The sequence below is a fragment of the Poecile atricapillus genome, chromosome 9, assembly GCF_030490865.1.
Source record: "Poecile atricapillus isolate bPoeAtr1 chromosome 9, bPoeAtr1.hap1, whole genome shotgun sequence".
Lineage (NCBI taxonomy): Eukaryota > Metazoa > Chordata > Aves > Passeriformes > Paridae > Poecile > Poecile atricapillus.
Window position 1 is genome coordinate 6,984,601 of NC_081257.1, and position 19,904 is coordinate 7,004,504.

Here is a 19,904-nt window from a genome sequence, read left to right on the forward strand (position 1 = left end):
CACAATTTTCTGGCATGCTGGATGAAGCACAGGGATTCCAAAAGGAATGTGAAAGCAAGCCAATAAATCTTCTTTTAGAGTTCACACGTGTTTCCTGCTTGTTCCTTGAAGAACTTACCAAAAATTGTTATTTTGAAGTCCATTCAAAGAACTAATAGGAAAAAATATTGGCCAAAAGTGTTAGCCTGTGTTTCTGAATAGGAACATGTTTCTTGTGTCAATTCAAGATTTGTACCAGGGTTTGGGGTTTTTGGTGTGTATGCTTTCAATGTAAGTTGCTTCTTTGCAGGGCTTTGAATAATTAGACTTTTAATAATTAGATCGTGCACCAGAGACAACATTTTACTGCGTCCTGCTGTCCAGTGCTGAAAAGGGTTGAGGAAGAGTCAGTGGCTCTGTGTGTCGATGCATAACTTGCGGGAGCAGCACCGGAGCACTTCCCAGGGCCTGGAGAAGCAAACGGGTCCCTGGTGCTGAGGACAAAGGGTCCACAGCTCGGGATTGCATGGCTGAGCTCTTCTGGCTCCTTAAGCTTCAATGCCTTGCCGAGACACAGGTTCCCTGCAGAGCCCGGGTGCAGCTTCCCAATTCTCCCCTTTTCCTCTGCCTCCACCCTGCCTCCTGGGTAAAGGCATTCCCTGGCACTGCACCTGCTGTGCCTCCCTCCTAGTTCAATGAAGGCATTGTTTTCCACCCAAGGGGGCTCTCCCCTGGAGACAGGAACATGGATGAACTCCCGGTGCCCCAGCATCAGGCAGGTGCAGGGTATCTCTGCTTGTCAGCCCCTGCCCTGTTTCCCTGGGATCCCGCTGACTGTTCTAGAAGTCAATGATCTGGACTTTGCAGGAGCGTGTTTGCAAAGGCGTGAATGCGAAAACTCTACAAGAACGGTTTGTGTGTGTCCCATCTTGACATTTTTCAATATAGTTGCTAGAAGGAAAGCATGGACAAAACTGGCAAAGTTCTTTAATGTGGGAAAAGCATTTGACTCCTGAGCTGAGTACTGTTGCAAGCTCTCCAGTCAGATACAAGGTAATCTTTCATTGAAATTCCCGGGTTTCCATTGCATCGGTGTAAAGCATGAGCTTTCTCAGCAGCTTAATACTAATTTTTCCACTTAATAGGAAATGTCAAATTCATTAGATCGTTAGATGACAGGAGAATTGAGGTTGGGAGGCAGCTGCAGTGATCCCCAGCTTTATCTCCTGTTCCCAACGGTGACCAATCAGCACGGGCATGAAATCAGGTTCATCTCAGTTCACTGCAGAGAGGTCTTGAGGAAAATGTCGGTTCACCAAAGAGCAGGTTTGGAATCTGTGCAGTGCAAGAGACCCTGCAGAAGCTCTCTGGGCAACCGACTGCCAGGGGCAGGAGCCCTGGCATGGCCGTGCCTGAACAGCACCTTTCTGCCAACAGTGCCACCCTCGATGGCTGCCCTGGGGCCTGGGATTGGACCCTGCACTTGCTGCAGGAGTCTCTGGCCTGGTTCCGTGCTGACCAAAGGCTTGGAACCATCTCAGAACCTCGGTTCCCAAGGGGGCGGCCTCAAGTGGTCGCCAGGCAAATGAGGCCATGGCTGCCTCAATCTTGGGAGCAAGATGCTGATGTCAGAGGAGTGGCCATTGTGACGCGTGTGACCAAAGCCCCAAAAGGGAAGGCTGGGCTCAGGCCGTGTGTCAGTGCGACCTGGCAACGGGAGGAGAAGGTAAGGCAGGGAAGCAGCTGCCCAGGGACCAGAGGGGCCCCACACCTCGGGCCTCTGGGCCCTTGCTGCAGGCTCACCTGCCTCTCCCTTCCCAGAATCAGCGCAGGAACATCCAGAGGAGACGGCGGTGTTCCTCAACGCGACGACGGGAGCAGAAGGCGGACAGGAGCAGGGCTCACGCAGGGCTGACCAGGGAGTAGCACCCTCATAGCTCTGGGCCTGTTCTCCAAACTCCCATCACTCTTCTCTCTCCCACAGAGAGACAGGACCAGCACCTGGCGGAGACAGCGGCGTTCCTGGACAGGGACTCAGCGCTGACAGCCGCCATGTGCGACAGGGAGCAGGAGGGCTCTGATGGCAGGGAGCCAGGTGAGGGCAAAGCAGCCCCTCCCACAGCCTGGCCAGGGGCTGTCGGGGTGGCCAGCGTGGGGCCCAGACCAGACGCCGGGGCAGGCAGGAGCTGCTCAGCCAGGCCAGGGCTGGGAGCCTCCTTCCTCCTCAAGTGGGGCCCAGCTGGGCCAGGGAGCAGCTGGTGGGAGCCCCGTGCCCGCAATGGCCGCTGCTCTCCAAGGCCTCCAGCCCTGCCCATCAGCCAGGCACGCAGGCAGGGACAGAGCAGCCCTTGGGGCCGATGATGTGGGCTGAGAGCCCCACAGAGCTGCTCATGCCCGCTGCCATTGGCTCTGTCTCCTGCAGCATGCGTGTTGTGTCGCCGTGTAGAGGCCGACCCGGACACCTGCGGAAACAGACAGGAGAAATACGGGATCTGTGCCCACATGTTCTGCCTGGTGAGTGGCTCTGGGAACTCCCGCCAGCATTGCAATGGGCAGTCCCTGCCACCCTGTTTTCATCACCTCTTCCCCTTTCCTGCAGTATTTTGCCACTCTTCTTGTCCGGCAAGAAAAGAAACGTGTTGGACTCCTGGGCTATCTTCCTGAAGATATCAAATGTGCAGTCAGGAGGGCGGCACAGAAGGTGAGAGCCTGGCAAAAGAGCAGGGACATTTGTGCCAGGAGAGGCTGGCCAGAGCTTAGCCCAGACCCCCAGCAGGGAAGGCCGGCCATCCAGCCAGCTGTGGGACAAAGTCTGGCTCCCAGCAGCTCCACAGAGACCCTGGCACAGGCGCTTCCTCCACCAGCTGGCTCTGTGGGCTGAGAGCGGCCCCATCCTGCGCCCTGCCCACAGCCCTGGGGAGGCCCCCAGGCTGCCGCTGATGGGGCTGCTTGGCTCATTCCAGCACTGCTGCATCTGTGGCCAGAGCGGGGCCACCATCATGTGCTGCGAGGAAAACTGCAACAGATGGTTCCACCTGCCCTGTGCCAAGGAGGGCGGCTGTGTAACACAGTACATTGACCCATACAGGTACCTCCTCTCCCCTTCTGGCCACCCTCGGGGAAGGACCAAGTCTTTTTCATTATGCCCATCCTTTTGCCCCCAGGTCCTACTGCCCTGAGCACCGACAAGTGCAGATCGTGGAGGTGACTCCAGAGCCGGACACTGAATGCCCCATCTGCATGGAGCCAGTGGAGGAGAGAATGACCTTCAACACCATAGTGTGCCCGACGTGCAAAAGAGCCTGGTTCCACAGGGACTGCCTGCAGGTGGGAGCCATGCCCTCAGGCCTGGGACACAGCAGGTGCTCAGCAGCACCAGGGCCTTGCTCACACTGCTTCTGTTTGCCCTGCAGGGACAGGCCATGCGTGCTGGTCTTTTCTCCTTCCGTTGCCCCCTCTGCAGAGACGATGAGGAATTCGTTGTCGAAATGTTCATCGTGGGAATCCGCATCCCCTTCAGGTTGGTTTCCTTCTTCAGGGCTCACAAGGCAGGAGGGTGCAAGTGCTGTGCTGTGCCAGGCCCTGCCCCAGCAGTCCAAGCCCTGCCCCATCCAGGGAGTCTGGACTTCCACTTCTCACGGGACTTGGAAAAGCATTGGAGGAAGAGCAGGGACACCCTGTTACGTCCATGGGGTCAGGGCAGCAGAAACACATCAGCTTTTCCTTTCCCCGTCAGTCAGCCAACATGGGAGGACAACGATGCCTTCGCGGATCTGAGAGTGCGGCACAGCAGGTGCAATGCCAGGGAATGCCTTTACCCAGGAGGCAGGGAGGAGGCAGAGGAAGAGGGGTGAGTTGGGAAGCTGCACCCGGGGCTCTGCAGGGAACCTGTGCCTCGGCAAGGGCTCAAAGTGGAAGGAGCCAGAGGAGCTCGGCTGCACAATCCCGTGCTGGGACACTTTGTCTTCAGAGCCATCAACCCGTTTGTTTTCCCAGGCCCTGGAAGCTGCTCCTGTGCCTCTCCTGTGCTGCCGAGGGCACCCACAGGCGCTGCTCTGGCCTGACAGCGAGGACAATCCGCTGGGAGTGTGACAGCTGTGCTGGTCTCGGCACGGGTATGAGGCAAAGCAGGCGGGTGTCCCTGGGCTGGGGCCAGTGCCCAGGCCAGGCATGGCAAAGCCCATGGGCTCCTGGAGGGCTGGGGGCAGTGTTCTGGTCAGGCATGGCCTGCTCCGGGCCTGGCAGGCCTCTGACATTCCTGTTTGGCTTTACAGCCCCCAGGGATGAGCGGCCGGAGCTCAATGGCGCCAGCCGGATCAGACAGTCAGGACCGGAGCCTGCTCACGGCCTTTCAGAATCCGAGGCCATCAGGCCGAGCTCCAGCAGCGCAGTGCCATCGGGTCTGGCTCCCCAGTCCCCAACTCCAGGGACCAGCAGCCACAGAAGCCCCCGGCATGCACCTTCTTCCTTGGCAGACACCGGCAGCCCACGCACACCAAGGGCAAGATCCAGCAGCTGGACGGGCCCTGAGGACAGGGTCCATTCCAGACGTGCTGGGCCTGACCACAGGCGAAGGCGCTCTCACCAGCAGAGGCGGGCCTCAGATGGAGCCGTCCGGTCGCGGAGTCGCCATGACAGGAGCAGCAGGAGAACATCAAGTGCAGAGAGGCGCAGGCAAAGGGAGACACCATCGCGGGCTTCCCGCAGACACAGCCGCTCCCGGCAGCAAGCTCATGCCCAGAGTCCACCTGCCCGGTCGAGAAGTTGCCATGACAGGAGCAGCAGGAGAACGTCGAGGGCAGAGAGGCCCAGGCGAAGGGAGACGTCCTCAGGGACGTCCCCCAGACGCAGCCGCTCCTGCGTGCAACGTCGGGCCTCAGATCAACCTGTCCGGTCCAGGAGTCGCCAGGACAGGAGCAGGAGGAGGACAGCAAGTGCTGAGAGGCCCAGGCGCAGGGGGACACCGTCGCGGACGTCGCGCTGGAGCAACCGCTCCCGCCAGCCACGTCGGGCCTCAACTGGGACCTCCAACAGCAGCACGTAGTGTCATCCTCTCTTTCTAGTCCCTCTGTTTGCTGACATAAGTGAAGGTGAGAAGGGTCAAGACAGGCACCTCGGGATTTGCAGGTCTGTGGGAAAACCGAATTAGCTCTTGGCATTTCTATGGTTCTTGATTTCCATGTTACCATGTACTGTGAAGGGAAAAGTCACTTAAGGACATAGCTGATTAAAAAGGACACTCATTGCTGCCTTTAGACAGATATTTCCCCACTGCTTAGCCTTGAACGTGAACCAGTCCTTAATGGCTTGGATACGTTTAGGGAGACATGAAGAGCAAGGTGGCTCTTAGGGAAGCTGTCTTTGAAAAGGACATGTGTTGAGTGTCTATCCTTGATCAATCTCATTTCAGTAAAGCCTTTCTTCAGTAAAGCAGAGGGAGAAAGAAGAGAGTGAGACACTGCTTTAAGTGTCTGAAGAAATCGATTGCGACACTGCTGCTGATTTTAAAGACTTGCTTGGACCTTCAAAGATCAAACCGGAAAAGACAGTGGAAATAGGCTAGGACAAAGAGGATGCACAGGACTCTGCCCCAGACGACCGTCTGGGACCTTTGCCTGAAAACAACAGAACTCAGGAGTCCAGTGCTTTCCAGTTTTCCTTCTTTGGAGACACAGAGGAGTTGGGCATCAAAGAAGGTAACAGCAGAACCCTCCTAACGGAGCCATTTCTAAGGAACAGCTTCTGGCAGGCACTGTAGAGCAATATGGTGTGAAGAAGGTCACAATCCAGAGGATTTTCAGCAGCAGAAGTCAGTACTTCTGCTGAAGCATTTTGATCTTCATCTCTACTTGCCAAGGTTGTGGGAGATTAATGAGAGGTAACTCCTGCTTGCATCTCAGGAATTTGGAAAGGCACGCCTTGAGAAGGCATTGGGATTTTTGCAGAGCGGTGAAAAAGCTTCCCCTAAACTTCTCAAACAGGGAAAAAGGTGGCACAGCAGTCATACCAAGTTACATGGAAGCCAACAGGATTTTAAGGAAAATGTGTGTTAAGGTAGAGGGAGGAGCAAAATCCTGGAGTTGACCCCCAAGCTCCATGAACATTCTGTTAGTTACCGAATTCTATTCCTGGGCCTTCAGAAAAGTGAAACTGAATGACACTGAAGGATCACTGGGGTGTCCTAAGCTCAGATAAAATAAGGCCTTATGAAATGCAGATGAAGGAATATTTAATCAAGTCACAGTCAGGTAGGAATGAAAGGAAACCGTGCCAATTTATCCAAAATATTAAAAAACAACAACACAAAGCAACAAGCCCACCACACTTGTGCTGAATTCAGGAGCTATTCACTGTCTTCTGGAGGAGATGCTAAATGTTTAAGAATACCTAGGAGATGCCTAGAACAAAGTGGAATATCCTGGAGCAGAGCTACAGCTCAGAAAATCAGGGAGGAGAAGATTTTGTCCTTCCTAAATCTGTCTTCTTAATATGTAAATATTTCACTTGAAAAGAGGAATTTTTCCTGGCAAGCAGAGAAATAATCTGGTTCTGACTTGCTTTCTGTTTTGCTGCTGGTTTTGCAGAGCCTCACGTACTTGGAACGATAAAACCGGAAAACGTCAGGTGGCAAGAGGATTCACATTTCCAAGACATCCCGTCTGGGGCTGCTGATGAGCCTGAGATGTCAGAAATTGAAAAGCACCAAGAAAGGCAAGTTCCATTTGTATTTGTTGTCTACTTGGCTGTAGTAGTTGGATGCTGTGGGAATATTAATGGCAGCACTGAGAAAATGGGAAACTGACACTGCACACCTCTGAGCAATGAGAGCCAAAAGGCAAAGACACAGTCAGTTTTCTTGTAAAAAGTGGGGTTTTTTCATAGAAGGCTTTATTTGCATCCGGTGGAGTAGAGCTCTTCCATGTACACCATTTCTCTGAGGCACTACAGCTCTAACTCATGCTCAGGGCATTTGATAGGACCTTTGAGGATGCTAAAACCCCTTTGTACTTGTCTAGGTGTCTTTCTCTACCACGCACAGAAAGTGCTCGAGTTTTCTTCTTCTCCATAGATGACGAACGCCTAAGAGGTACGACACAACTTGTTCAGCCCCTTTTGTCTATTTTTCCCTTTTAAACCCTTACAGGACTTGAGTAAGGAGGAAAAGATGCCTCCTGGTTATGAATGCTCTGTAGTCAAAATTTTCCATCCTTTCTTGTCGCCAAAGTTGTGGTAGAATCCCATGAGACAGTCCTGGTGCACAACAAAGGCTGAGCAGCTTTCTGCCTTTCCTTTCTTTCAGATAATTGCCTCATAGCGATAGGAACTTGTAGAGCTTAGCAAAAAAATAGTCACCAGACAGGTTACCGAGACATTTGGGATCCTTTCAGGTAGGTCTATCTCCTTTAACTTTTTCCTGTCTTTCTGCTGTTACCATTAGGAATGCCGAGTGTTCTTGTCAGCCACATATGTCCGTGCGGTTCTTCATCCTAATGAATCTGGGGCTTTCTCTTCTGAAGCCAGTGAATTTTCTATTTAAAAACAAAGGCAACAACAACAAAAGAAAACATACACAGCCCCCAAAAATTACACAGGCCACCAAAACAATTGCTTGTTCTATTTTGTAGACTATAGTCTCAAGTCAGGCTTAAATGACGTTCCTTTCTTGAGACTTGTTAGATAACACTGATGAAATGTATGGCTGTGTTCATACAGTTACTGCCCTGCAATCTTCCAGCCCGTCTGATTTGCAGGGTGTGTTAGAATGGAGATCTCAGCCCTTGGCAGGCAGCATTCTGGGGGCAGCTGTGGGATCCTGCTGCTGAGCATTTCATGAAGCAGCTGCTGTTTCACTGCAATTTAGATTTCAGCATGTTCAGGGAGACAGCTGCTGCCTTTCATTTTTCTTAGTACACACCAGGCTGCAGTAGGGAACATTTCTGTTGGAGCCGACATGTGGTGGGGGGCAAGAGAATAGGAGGGACGTGAAGAATAGAGCTGCTGACTTGACCGTTGTGTTGTTCATTCATGATTGTTGGGAGCAGCAGCAGAATCAGAAGGGTTGAACCCTATTGATTGGTGTTGTGTTTTGTTTTGTGCAGAGGGCCCAAAGTTATTTTTTGTAGATCCGTAGAGCTCAGTGAAGACAAAGTAGGTTGGGAAGACAGACGTAGATTATTGCTCGAGGTGAGTATGGAACATCTATCTGTTCCCTGGTAACTGTGGCTGAATGCTGAGCATGGGGAAGGAACACGGCTATGGATGTGCATGCAAAATTAATTCAGGACCTCCAGAAGAGCCTGAAGCTTTGTAACTGTCAGGGAACAAAAGGTTGTTAGTATACTGGTGTGTGTAACATGATGTTGTGATGTCCAGCCAAGTAAACCACTGCATCTCTGTATGTTACAGGAGCAGCTAGCTAACTAGATGTAAGGGAAGTGTTTAAGAGGAACAGTGAATTTAGAGACTTCTGCGAGTAGTGGATTCAAAAACTTCTCCTAGGAATATGTTAGATCTTCATTAATTTCTGGATCGTCTTAGGAAGCATAGGAATTTCATACAGAAACTGAACCCAAACTAATAAACCCTTTCTTGAAAAGAATTGTGTCGTATTTGTTCCTTGAAGAAGTTGCCCAACAACATTACCTTTTAAATCCTTTCAAGGATCTAACAAGAAAAAATATTGGCAAACCCGGTTAGGCAGTGTTTCTGAGCTGGCGCTGATGCTCTCGGGTTCCGGGGAGCCACGGGAAGGCTCCAGTCCAGACTGTCCGGTCAGGCTGGGGCCATTGAGCTCCGGCTCGGCCCTGGAGGCTGTGAGGGCAATCAGCAATGTCAAAGGCCTCCCAGGCCTGGGCCAGGCTGGGCCAGAGCAGTGCCCCCAGCCCTCCAGGAGCCTACGGGCTCTGCCAAGCCCAAAAGGACACTGCCCCCTGCCCAGGGGCCTTGGCCTGACAGCCGTGCCCAGAGCAACAGAGCTGTCACACTCCCCGCTGGTTCTGGTCACTGTCAGGCACGAGCAACGCCCGTGGGTGCCCTGGGCAATGCAGGAGCAGCACAGGGGAACTTGCCAGGGCCTGGGGAAGCACAGGGGTCGGCCTGTACAGGACGACACAACACGCATGCTGCAGGAGACAGAGACAATGGCAGCGGGCATGAGCAGCTCTGTGGGGCTCTCAGCCCACAGCATCGGCCCCAAGGGCCGCTCTGTCCCTGCCTGCGTGCCTGGCTGATGGGCAGGGCTGGAGGCCTTGGAGAGCAGCGGCCATTGCGGGCACGGGGCTCCCACCAGCTGCTCCCTGGCCCAGCTGGGCCCCACTTGAGGAGGAAGGAGGCTCCCAGCCCTGGCCTGGCTGAGCAGCTCCTGCCTCCTTTGGCCTCTGCTCTGGGCCCCATGCTGGCCACCCCGACAGCCCCTGGGCCAGGCTGTGGGAGGGGCTGCTTTGCCCTCACCTGGCTCCCTGCCATCAGGGCCCTCCTGCTCCTTGTCACACATGGCGGCTGTCAGTGCTCAGTCCCTGTCCAGGAACACCACGGTGTCCTCGAGGTGCTGGTCCTGTCTCTCTGTGGAGGGAAGAAGGGTGTGGGGAATTTGCAGGACATGCCCAGAGCCATGAGGGTGCTACTCCCTGGTCAGCCCTGCGTGAGCCCTGCTCCTGTCTGCCTTCTGCTCCCGTCGTCGCGTTGAGGAACACCGCCGTCTCCTCTGGATGTTCCTGCGCTGATTCTGGGAAGGGAGAGGCAGGTGAGCCTGCAGCAAGGGCCCAGAGGCCCGAGGTGTGGGGCCCCTCTGGTCCCTGGGCAGCTGCTTCCCTGCCTTACCTTCTCCTCCCGGTGTCAGGTCGCACTGACACACGGCCTGAGCCCAGCCTTCCCTTTTGGGGCCAAGGGAAATCTCTGCTCCTGGCCCCGGCACTGGGCGCTCTCTCGGCCAGTCAGGGAAGGTGATGCTTCACGAGAGAGGCATGAGCATTGCAGGAAAGCCTGCATCACTGCAGTCTTCCCAAAGGCCACCAAGAAGAAGCCAAGAAACTGCAGGCCCATCAGCCTGTCCTCCATCTCCCGCAGGTGACACAACACCTCCCTCCTGGATGTCATCTCCAAAGCTCTGGAATAGCAGGAAAGGAAAACCATGCTTGAGGAATCTCATAGGCACCTCTGCTGCAGTGACTGGCTGGGTTTGTGTGGGTAAGAGCAGTGGCTGAGTTGTCAGCTGGAGCTTCAGCGAGGCTTTGTCCCTGTCTCCCATAATATGCTCCTGAGGCAGTTCAGGGAGAGTGAGGTGGAGAAGTGGACAGTGGAGCTCCAAACTCAGAGGGTTGTGACCTCAGGGGGCCGTGCTGGGGCCAGTCTTGTTTGCCTTATTCCCCAGTGACCTGGCAGAAGGGACGGAGCGCTCCCTCAGCACGTTTGCTGATAGCACAGAAGCGGGAGCAGGGGCTGATGCACCACAAGGCTGTGCTGCCCTCCAGAGTGACCTGGACAGGCTCGAGAGCCGAGCAGAGAGGGACCTAATGAAGTTGCTCAGGACAAAGCCTCTAGAAGAGCTCAAAGCTTTGCAATTGCCAGGCAGCAACAGCTCTTTTGTGTACTGGAGTGTATAAGGTCATGTGGTGATGTCCAGTCAGGGGAACCACTCAATCTCTGTAAGTTACAGAACCAGTTCCTTAACTAGGTAAAGAAAGTCTTTGAGGCAAACTGCAAATTCAGAAACTTCTCCTAATACGAAGCTGGATTTTCACAATTTTCTGGCATGCTGGATGAAGCACAGGGATTCCAAAAGGAATGTGAAAGCAAGCCAATAAATCTTCTTTTAGAGTTCACACGTGTTTCCTGCTTGTTCCTTGAAGAACTTACCAAAAATTGTTATTTTGAAGTCCATTCAAAGAACTAATAGGAAAAAATATTGGCCAAAAGTGTTAGCCTGTGTTTCTGAATAGGAACATGTTTCTTGTGTCAATTCAAGATTTGTACCAGGGTTTGGGGTTTTTGGTGTGTATGCTTTCAATGTAAGTTGCTTCTTTGCAGGGCTTTGAATAATTAGACTTTTAATAATTAGATCGTGCACCAGAGACAACATTTTACTGCGTCCTGCTGTCCAGTGCTGAAAAGGGTTGAGGAAGAGTCAGTGGCTCTGTGTGTCGATGCATAACTTGCGGGAGCAGCACCGGAGCACTTCCCAGGGCCTGGAGAAGCAAACGGGTCCCTGGTGCTGAGGACAAAGGGTCCACAGCTCGGGATTGCATGGCTGAGCTCTTCTGGCTCCTTAAGCTTCAATGCCTTGCCGAGACACAGGTTCCCTGCAGAGCCCCGGGTGCAGCTTCCCAATTCTCCCCTTTTCCTCTGCCTCCACCCTGCCTCCTGGGTAAAGGCATTCCCTGGCACTGCACCTGCTGTGCCTCCCTCCTAGTTCAATGAAGGCATTGTTTTCCACCCAAGGGGGCTCTCCCCTGGAGACAGGAACATGGATGAACTCCCGGTGCCCCAGCATCAGGCAGGTGCAGGGTATCTCTGCTTGTCAGCCCCTGCCCTGTTTCCCTGGGATCCCGCTGACTGTTCTAGAAGTCAATGATCTGGACTTTGCAGGAGCGTGTTTGCAAAGGCGTGAATGCGAAAACTCTACAAGAACGGTTTGTGTGTGTCCCATCTTGACATTTTTCAATATAGTTGCTAGAAGGAAAGCATGGACAAAACTGGCAAAGTTCTTTAATGTGGGAAAAGCATTTGACTCCTGAGCTGAGTACTGTTGCAAGCTCTCCAGTCAGATACAAGGTAATCTTTCATTGAAATTCCCGGGTTTCCATTGCATCGGTGTAAAGCATGAGCTTTCTCAGCAGCTTAATACTAATTTTTCCACTTAATAGGAAATGTCAAATTCATTAGATCGTTAGATGACAGGAGAATTGAGGTTGGGAGGCAGCTGCAGTGATCCCCAGCTTTATCTCCTGTTCCCAACGGTGACCAATCAGCACGGGCATGAAATCAGGTTCATCTCAGTTCACTGCAGAGAGGTCTTGAGGAAAATGTCGGTTCACCAAAGAGCAGGTTTGGAATCTGTGCAGTGCAAGAGACCCTGCAGAAGCTCTCTGGGCAACCGACTGCCAGGGGCAGGAGCCCTGGCATGGCCGTGCCTGAACAGCACCTTTCTGCCAACAGTGCCACCCTCGATGGCTGCCCTGGGGCCTGGGATTGGACCCTGCACTTGCTGCAGGAGTCTCTGGCCTGGTTCCGTGCTGACCAAAGGCTTGGAACCATCTCAGAACCTCGGTTCCCAAGGGGGCGGCCTCAAGTGGTCGCCAGGCAAATGAGGCCATGGCTGCCTCAATCTTGGGAGCAAGATGCTGATGTCAGAGGAGTGGCCATTGTGACGCGTGTGACCAAAGCCCCAAAAGGGAAGGCTGGGCTCAGGCCGTGTGTCAGTGCGACCTGGCAACGGGAGGAGAAGGTAAGGCAGGGAAGCAGCTGCCCAGGGACCAGAGGGGCCCCACACCTCGGGCCTCTGGGCCCTTGCTGCAGGCTCACCTGCCTCTCCCTTCCCAGAATCAGCGCAGGAACATCCAGAGGAGACGGCGGTGTTCCTCAACGCGACGACGGGAGCAGAAGGCGGACAGGAGCAGGGCTCACGCAGGGCTGACCAGGGAGTAGCACCCTCATAGCTCTGGGCCTGTTCTCCAAACTCCCATCACTCTTCTCTCTCCCACAGAGAGACAGGACCAGCACCTGGCGGAGACAGCGGCGTTCCTGGACAGGGACTCAGCGCTGACAGCCGCCATGTGCGACAGGGAGCAGGAGGGCTCTGATGGCAGGGAGCCAGGTGAGGGCAAAGCAGCCCCTCCCACAGCCTGGCCCAGGGGCTGTCGGGGTGGCCAGCGTGGGGCCCAGACCAGACGCCGGGGCAGGCAGGAGCTGCTCAGCCAGGCCAGGGCTGGGAGCCTCCTTCCTCCTCAAGTGGGGCCCAGCTGGGCCAGGGAGCAGCTGGTGGGAGCCCCGTGCCCGCAATGGCCGCTGCTCTCCAAGGCCTCCAGCCCTGCCCATCAGCCAGGCACGCAGGCAGGGACAGAGCAGCCCTTGGGGCCGATGATGTGGGCTGAGAGCCCCACAGAGCTGCTCATGCCCGCTGCCATTGGCTCTGTCTCCTGCAGCATGCGTGTTGTGTCGCCGTGTAGAGGCCGACCCGGACACCTGCGGAAACAGACAGGAGAAATACGGGATCTGTGCCCACATGTTCTGCCTGGTGAGTGGCTCTGGGAACTCCCGCCAGCATTGCAATGGGCAGTCCCTGCCACCCTGTTTTCATCACCTCTTCCCCTTTCCTGCAGTATTTTGCCACTCTTCTTGTCCGGCAAGAAAAGAAACGTGTTGGACTCCTGGGCTATCTTCCTGAAGATATCAAATGTGCAGTCAGGAGGGCGGCACAGAAGGTGAGAGCCTGGCAAAAGAGCAGGGACATTTGTGCCAGGAGAGGCTGGCCAGAGCTTAGCCCAGACCCCCAGCAGGGAAGGCCGGCCATCCAGCCAGCTGTGGGACAAAGTCTAGCTCCCAGCAGCTCCACAGAGACCCTGGCACAGGCGCTTCCTCCACCAGCTGGCTCTGTGGGCTGAGAGCGGCCCCATCCTGCGCCCTGCCCACAGCCCTGGGGAGGCCCCCAGGCTGCCGCTGATGGGGCTGCTTGGCTCATTCCAGCACTGCTGCATCTGTGGCCAGAGCGGGGCCACCATCATGTGCTGCGAGGAAAACTGCAACAGATGGTTCCACCTGCCCTGTGCCAAGGAGGGCGGCTGTGTAACACAGTACATTGACCCATACAGGTACCTCCTCTCCCCTTCTGGCCACCCTCGGGGAAGGACCAAGTCTTTTTCATTATGCCCATCCTTTTGCCCCCAGGTCCTACTGCCCTGAGCACCGACAAGTGCAGATCGTGGAGGTGACTCCAGAGCCGGACACTGAATGCCCCATCTGCATGGAGCCAGTGGAGGAGAGAATGACCTTCAACACCATAGTGTGCCCGACGTGCAAAAGAGCCTGGTTCCACAGGGACTGCCTGCAGGTGGGAGCCATGCCCTCAGGCCTGGGACACAGCAGGTGCTCAGCAGCACCAGGGCCTTGCTCACACTGCTTCTGTTTGCCCTGCAGGGACAGGCCATGCGTGCTGGTCTTTTCTCCTTCCGTTGCCCCCTCTGCAGAGACGATGAGGAATTCGTTGTCGAAATGTTCATCGTGGGAATCCGCATCCCCTTCAGGTTGGTTTCCTTCTTCAGGGCTCACAAGGCAGGAGGGTGCAAGTGCTGTGCTGTGCCAGGCCCTGCCCCAGCAGTCCAAGCCCTGCCCCATCCAGGGAGTCTGGACTTCCACTTCTCACGGGACTTGGAAAAGCATTGGAGGAAGAGCAGGGACACCCTGTTACGTCCATGGGGTCAGGGCAGCAGAAACACATCAGCTTTTCCTTTCCCCGTCAGTCAGCCAACATGGGAGGACAACGATGCCTTCGCGGATCTGAGAGTGCGGCACAGCAGGTGCAATGCCAGGGAATGCCTTTACCCAGGAGGCAGGGAGGAGGCAGAGGAAGAGGGGTGAGTTGGGAAGCTGCACCCGGGGCTCTGCAGGGAACCTGTGCCTCGGCAAGGGCTCAAAGTGGAAGGAGCCAGAGGAGCTCGGCTGCACAATCCCGTGCTGGGACACTTTGTCTTCAGAGCCATCAACCCGTTTGTTTTCCCAGGCCCTGGAAGCTGCTCCTGTGCCTCTCCTGTGCTGCCGAGGGCACCCACAGGCGCTGCTCTGGCCTGACAGCGAGGACAATCCGCTGGGAGTGTGACAGCTGTGCTGGTCTCGGCACGGGTATGAGGCAAAGCAGGCGGGTGTCCCTGGGCTGGGGCCAGTGCCCAGGCCAGGCATGGCAAAGCCCATGGGCTCCTGGAGGGCTGGGGGCAGTGTTCTGGTCAGGCATGGCCTGCTCCGGGCCTGGCAGGCCTCTGACATTCCTGTTTGGCTTTACAGCCCCCAGGGATGAGCGGCCGGAGCTCAATGGCGCCAGCCGGATCAGACAGTCAGGACCGGAGCCTGCTCACGGCCTTTCAGAATCCGAGGCCATCAGGCCGAGCTCCAGCAGCGCAGTGCCATCGGGTCTGGCTCCCCAGTCCCCAACTCCAGGGACCAGCAGCCACAGAAGCCCCCGGCATGCACCTTCTTCCTTGGCAGACACCGGCAGCCCACGCACACCAAGGGCAAGATCCAGCAGCTGGACGGGCCCTGAGGACAGGGTCCATTCCAGACGTGCTGGGCCTGACCACAGGCGAAGGCGCTCTCACCAGCAGAGGCGGGCCTCAGATGGAGCCGTCCGGTCGCGGAGTCGCCATGACAGGAGCAGCAGGAGAACATCAAGTGCAGAGAGGCGCAGGCAAAGGGAGACACCATCGCGGGCTTCCCGCAGACACAGCCGCTCCCGGCAGCAAGCTCATGCCCAGAGTCCACCTGCCCGGTCGAGAAGTTGCCATGACAGGAGCAGCAGGAGAACATCGAGGGCAGAGAGGCCCACGCGAAGGGAGACGTCCTCAGGGACGTCCCCCAGACGCAGCCGCTCCTGCGTGCAACGTCGGGCCTCAGATCAACCTGTCCGGTCCAGGAGTCGCCAGGACAGGAGCAGGAGGAGGACAGCAAGTGCTGAGAGGCCCAGGCGCAGGGGGACACCGTCGCGGACGTCGCGCTGGAGCAACCGCTCCCGCCAGCCACGTCGGGCCTCAACTGGGACCTCCAACAGCAGCACGTAGTGTCATCCTCTCTTTCTAGTCCCTCTGTTTGCTGACATAAGTGAAGGTGAGAAGGGTCAAGACAGGCACCTCGGGATTTGCAGGTCTGTGGGAAAACCGAATTAGCTCTTGGCATTTCTATGGTTCTTGATTTCCATGTTACCATGTACTGTGAAGGGAAAAGTCACTTAAGGACATAGCTGATTAAAAAGGACACTCATTGCTGCCTTTAGACAGATATTTCCCCACTGCTTAGCCTTGAACGTGAACCAGTCCTTAATGGCTTGGATACGTTTAGGGAGACATGAAGAGCAAGGTGGCTCTTAGGGAAGCTGTCTTTGAAAAGGACATGTGTTGAGTGTCTATCCTTGATCAATCTCATTTCAGTAAAGCCTTTCTTCAGTAAAGCAGAGGGAGAAAGAAGAGAGTGAGACACTGCTTTAAGTGTCTGAAGAAATCGATTGCGACACTGCTGCTGATTTTAAAGACTTGCTTGGACCTTCAAAGATCAAACCGGAAAAGACAGTGGAAATAGGCTAGGACAAAGAGGATGCACAGGACTCTGCCCCAGACGACCGTCTGGGACCTTTGCCTGAAAACAACAGAACTCAGGAGTCCAGTGCTTTCCAGTTTTCCTTCTTTGGAGACACAGAGGAGTTGGGCATCAAAGAAGGTAACAGCAGAACCCTCCTAACGGAGCCATTTCTAAGGAACAGCTTCTGGCAGGCACTGTAGAGCAATATGGTGTGAAGAAGGTCACAATCCAGAGGATTTTCAGCAGCAGAAGTCAGTACTTCTGCTGAAGCATTTTGATCTTCATCTCTACTTGCCAAGGTTGTGGGAGATTAATGAGAGGTAACTCCTGCTTGCATCTCAGGAATTTGGAAAGGCACGCCTTGAGAAGGCATTGGGATTTTTGCAGAGCGGTGAAAAAGCTTCCCCTAAACTTCTCAAACAGGGAAAAAGGTGGCACAGCAGTCATACCAAGTTACATGGAAGCCAACAGGATTTTAAGGAAAATGTGTGTTAAGGTAGAGGGAGGAGCAAAATCCTGGAGTTGACCCCCAAGCTCCATGAACATTCTGTTAGTTACCGAATTCTATTCCTGGGCCTTCAGAAAAGTGAAACTGAATGACACTGAAGGATCACTGGGGTGTCCTAAGCTCAGATAAAATAAGGCCTTATGAAATGCAGATGAAGGAATATTTAATCAAGTCACAGTCAGGTAGGAATGAAAGGAAACCGTGCCAATTTATCCAAAATATTAAAAAACAACAACACAAAGCAACAAGCCCACCACACTTGTGCTGAATTCAGGAGCTATTCACTGTCTTCTGGAGGAGATGCTAAATGTTTAAGAATACCTAGGAGATGCCTAGAACAAAGTGGAATATCCTGGAGCAGAGCTACAGCTCAGAAAATCAGGGAGGAGAAGATTTTGTCCTTCCTAAATCTGTCTTCTTAATATGTAAATATTTCACTTGAAAAGAGGAATTTTTCCTGGCAAGCAGAGAAATAATCTGGTTCTGACTTGCTTTCTGTTTTGCTGCTGGTTTTGCAGAGCCTCACGTACTTGGAACGATAAAACCGGAAAACGTCAGGTGGCAAGAGGATTCACATTTCCAAGACATCCCGTCTGGGGCTGCTGATGAGCCTGAGATGTCAGAAATTGAAAAGCACCAAGAAAGGCAAGTTCCATTTGTATTTGTTGTCTACTTGGCTGTAGTAGTTGGATGCTGTGGGAATATTAATGGCAGCACTGAGAAAATGGGAAACTGACACTGCACACCTCTGAGCAATGAGAGCCAAAAGGCAAAGACACAGTCAGTTTTCTTGTAAAAAGTGGGGTTTTTTCATAGAAGGCTTTATTTGCATCCGGTGGAGTAGAGCTCTTCCATGTACACCATTTCTCTGAGGCACTACAGCTCTAACTCATGCTCAGGGCATTTGATAGGACCTTTGAGGATGCTAAAACCCCTTTGTACTTGTCTAGGTGTCTTTCTCTACCACGCACAGAAAGTGCTCGAGTTTTCTTCTTCTCCATAGATGACGAACGCCTAAGAGGTACGACACAACTTGTTCAGCCCCTTTTGTCTATTTTTCCCTTTTAAACCCTTACAGGACTTGAGTAAGGAGGAAAAGATGCCTCCTGGTTATGAATGCTCTGTAGTCAAAATTTTCCATCCTTTCTTGTCGCCAAAGTTGTGGTAGAATCCCATGAGACAGTCCTGGTGCACAACAAAGGCTGAGCAGCTTTCTGCCTTTCCTTTCTTTCAGATAATTGCCTCATAGCGATAGGAACTTGTAGAGCTTAGCAAAAAAATAGTCACCAGACAGGTTACCGAGACATTTGGGATCCTTTCAGGTAGGTCTATCTCCTTTAACTTTTTCCTGTCTTTCTGCTGTTACCATTAGGAATGCCGAGTGTTCTTGTCAGCCACATATGTCCGTGCGGTTCTTCATCCTAATGAATCTGGGGCTTTCTCTTCTGAAGCCAGTGAATTTTCTATTTAAAAACAAAGGCAACAACAACAAAAGAAAACATACACAGCCCCCAAAAATTACACAGGCCACCAAAACAATTGCTTGTTCTATTTTGTAGACTATAGTCTCAAGTCAGGCTTAAATGACGTTCCTTTCTTGAGACTTGTTAGATAACACTGATGAAATGTATGGCTGTGTTCATACAGTTACTGCCCTGCAATCTTCCAGCCCGTCTGATTTGCAGGGTGTGTTAGAATGGAGATCTCAGCCCTTGGCAGGCAGCATTCTTGGGGCAGCTGTGGGATCCTGCTGCTGAGCATTTCATGAAGCAGCTGCTGTTTCACTGCAATTTAGATTTCAGCATGTTCAGGGAGACAGCTGCTGCCTTTCATATTTCTTAGTACACCAGGCTGCAGTAGGGAACATTTCTGTTGGAGCCGACATGTGGTGGGGGGCAAGAGAATAGGAGGGACGTGAAGAATAGAGCTGCTGACTTGATCGTTGTGTTGTTCATTCATGATTGTTGGGAGCAGCAGCAGAATCAGAAGGGTTGAACCCTATTGATTGGTGTTGTGTTTTGTTTTGTGCAGAGGGCCCAAAGTTATTTTTTGTAGATCCGTAGAGCTCAGTGAAGACAAAGTAGGTTGGGAAGACAGACGTAGATTATTGCTCGAGGTGAGTATGGAACATCTGTTCCCTGGTAACTGTGGCTGAATGCTGAGCATGGGGAGGGAACACGGCTATGGATGTGCATGCAAAATTAATTCAGGACCTCCAGAAGAGCCTGAAGCTTTGTAACTGTCAGGGAACAAAAGGTTGTTAGTATACTGGTGTGTGTAACATGATGTTGTGATGTCCAGCCAAGTAAACCACTGCATCTCTGTATGTTACAGGAGCAGCTAGCTAACTAGATGTAAGGGAAGTGTTTAAGAGGAACAGTGAATTTAGAGACTTCTGCGAGTAGTGGATTCAAAAACTTCTCCTAGGAATATGTTAGATCTTCATTAATTTCTGGATCGTCTTAGGAAGCATAGGAATTTCATACAGAAACTGAACCCAAACTAATAAACCCTTTCTTGAAAAGAATTGTGTCGTATTTGTTCCTTGAAGAAGTTGCCCAACAACATTACCTTTTAAATCCTTTCAAGGATCTAACAAGAAAAAATATTGGCAAACCCGGTTAGGCAGTGTTTCTGAGCTGGCGCTGATGCTCTCGGGTTCCGGGGAGCCACGGGAAGGCTCCAGTCCAGACTGTCCGGTCAGGCTGGGGCCATTGAGCTCCGGCTCGGCCCTGGAGGCTGTGAGGGCAATCAGCAATGTCAAAGGCCTCCCAGACCTGGGCCAGGCTGGGCCAGAGCAGTGCCCCCAGCCCTCCAGGAGCCTACGGGCTCTGCCAAGCCCAAAAGGACACTGCCCCCTGCCCAGGGGGCTTGGCCTGACAGCCGTGCCCAGAGCAACAGAGCTGTCACACTCCCCGCTGGTTCTGGTCACTGTCAGGCACGAGCAACGCCCGTGGGTGCCCTGGGCAATGCAGGAGCAGCACAGGGGAACTTGCCAGGGCCTGGGGAAGCACAGGGGTCGGCCTGTACAGGACGACACAACACGCATGCTGCAGGAGACAGAGACAATGGCAGCGGGCATGAGCAGCTCTGTGGGGCTCTCAGCCCACAGCATCGGCCCCAAGGGCTGCTCTGTCCCTGC

The 19,904-nt window shown here is 53.6% G+C and overlaps 1 protein-coding gene across 1 annotated transcript; it reads left to right on the forward strand.

Annotated features, from left to right (window-relative positions):
* The first annotated feature begins 868 nt into the window (after nt 1-868).
* LOC131582248 (PHD finger protein 7-like) lies at nt 869-4,266 on the forward strand. The gene is given in 12 exon segments (XM_058845202.1): nt 869-890; nt 1,801-1,884; nt 1,964-2,053; nt 2,402-2,493; nt 2,579-2,680; nt 2,943-3,067; nt 3,144-3,317; nt 3,319-3,360; nt 3,362-3,503; nt 3,720-3,829; nt 3,976-4,101; nt 4,254-4,266. Coding segments are annotated over 12 exon segments (1,122 nt in total).
* The last annotated feature ends 15,638 nt before the right edge of the window (nt 4,267-19,904 follow it).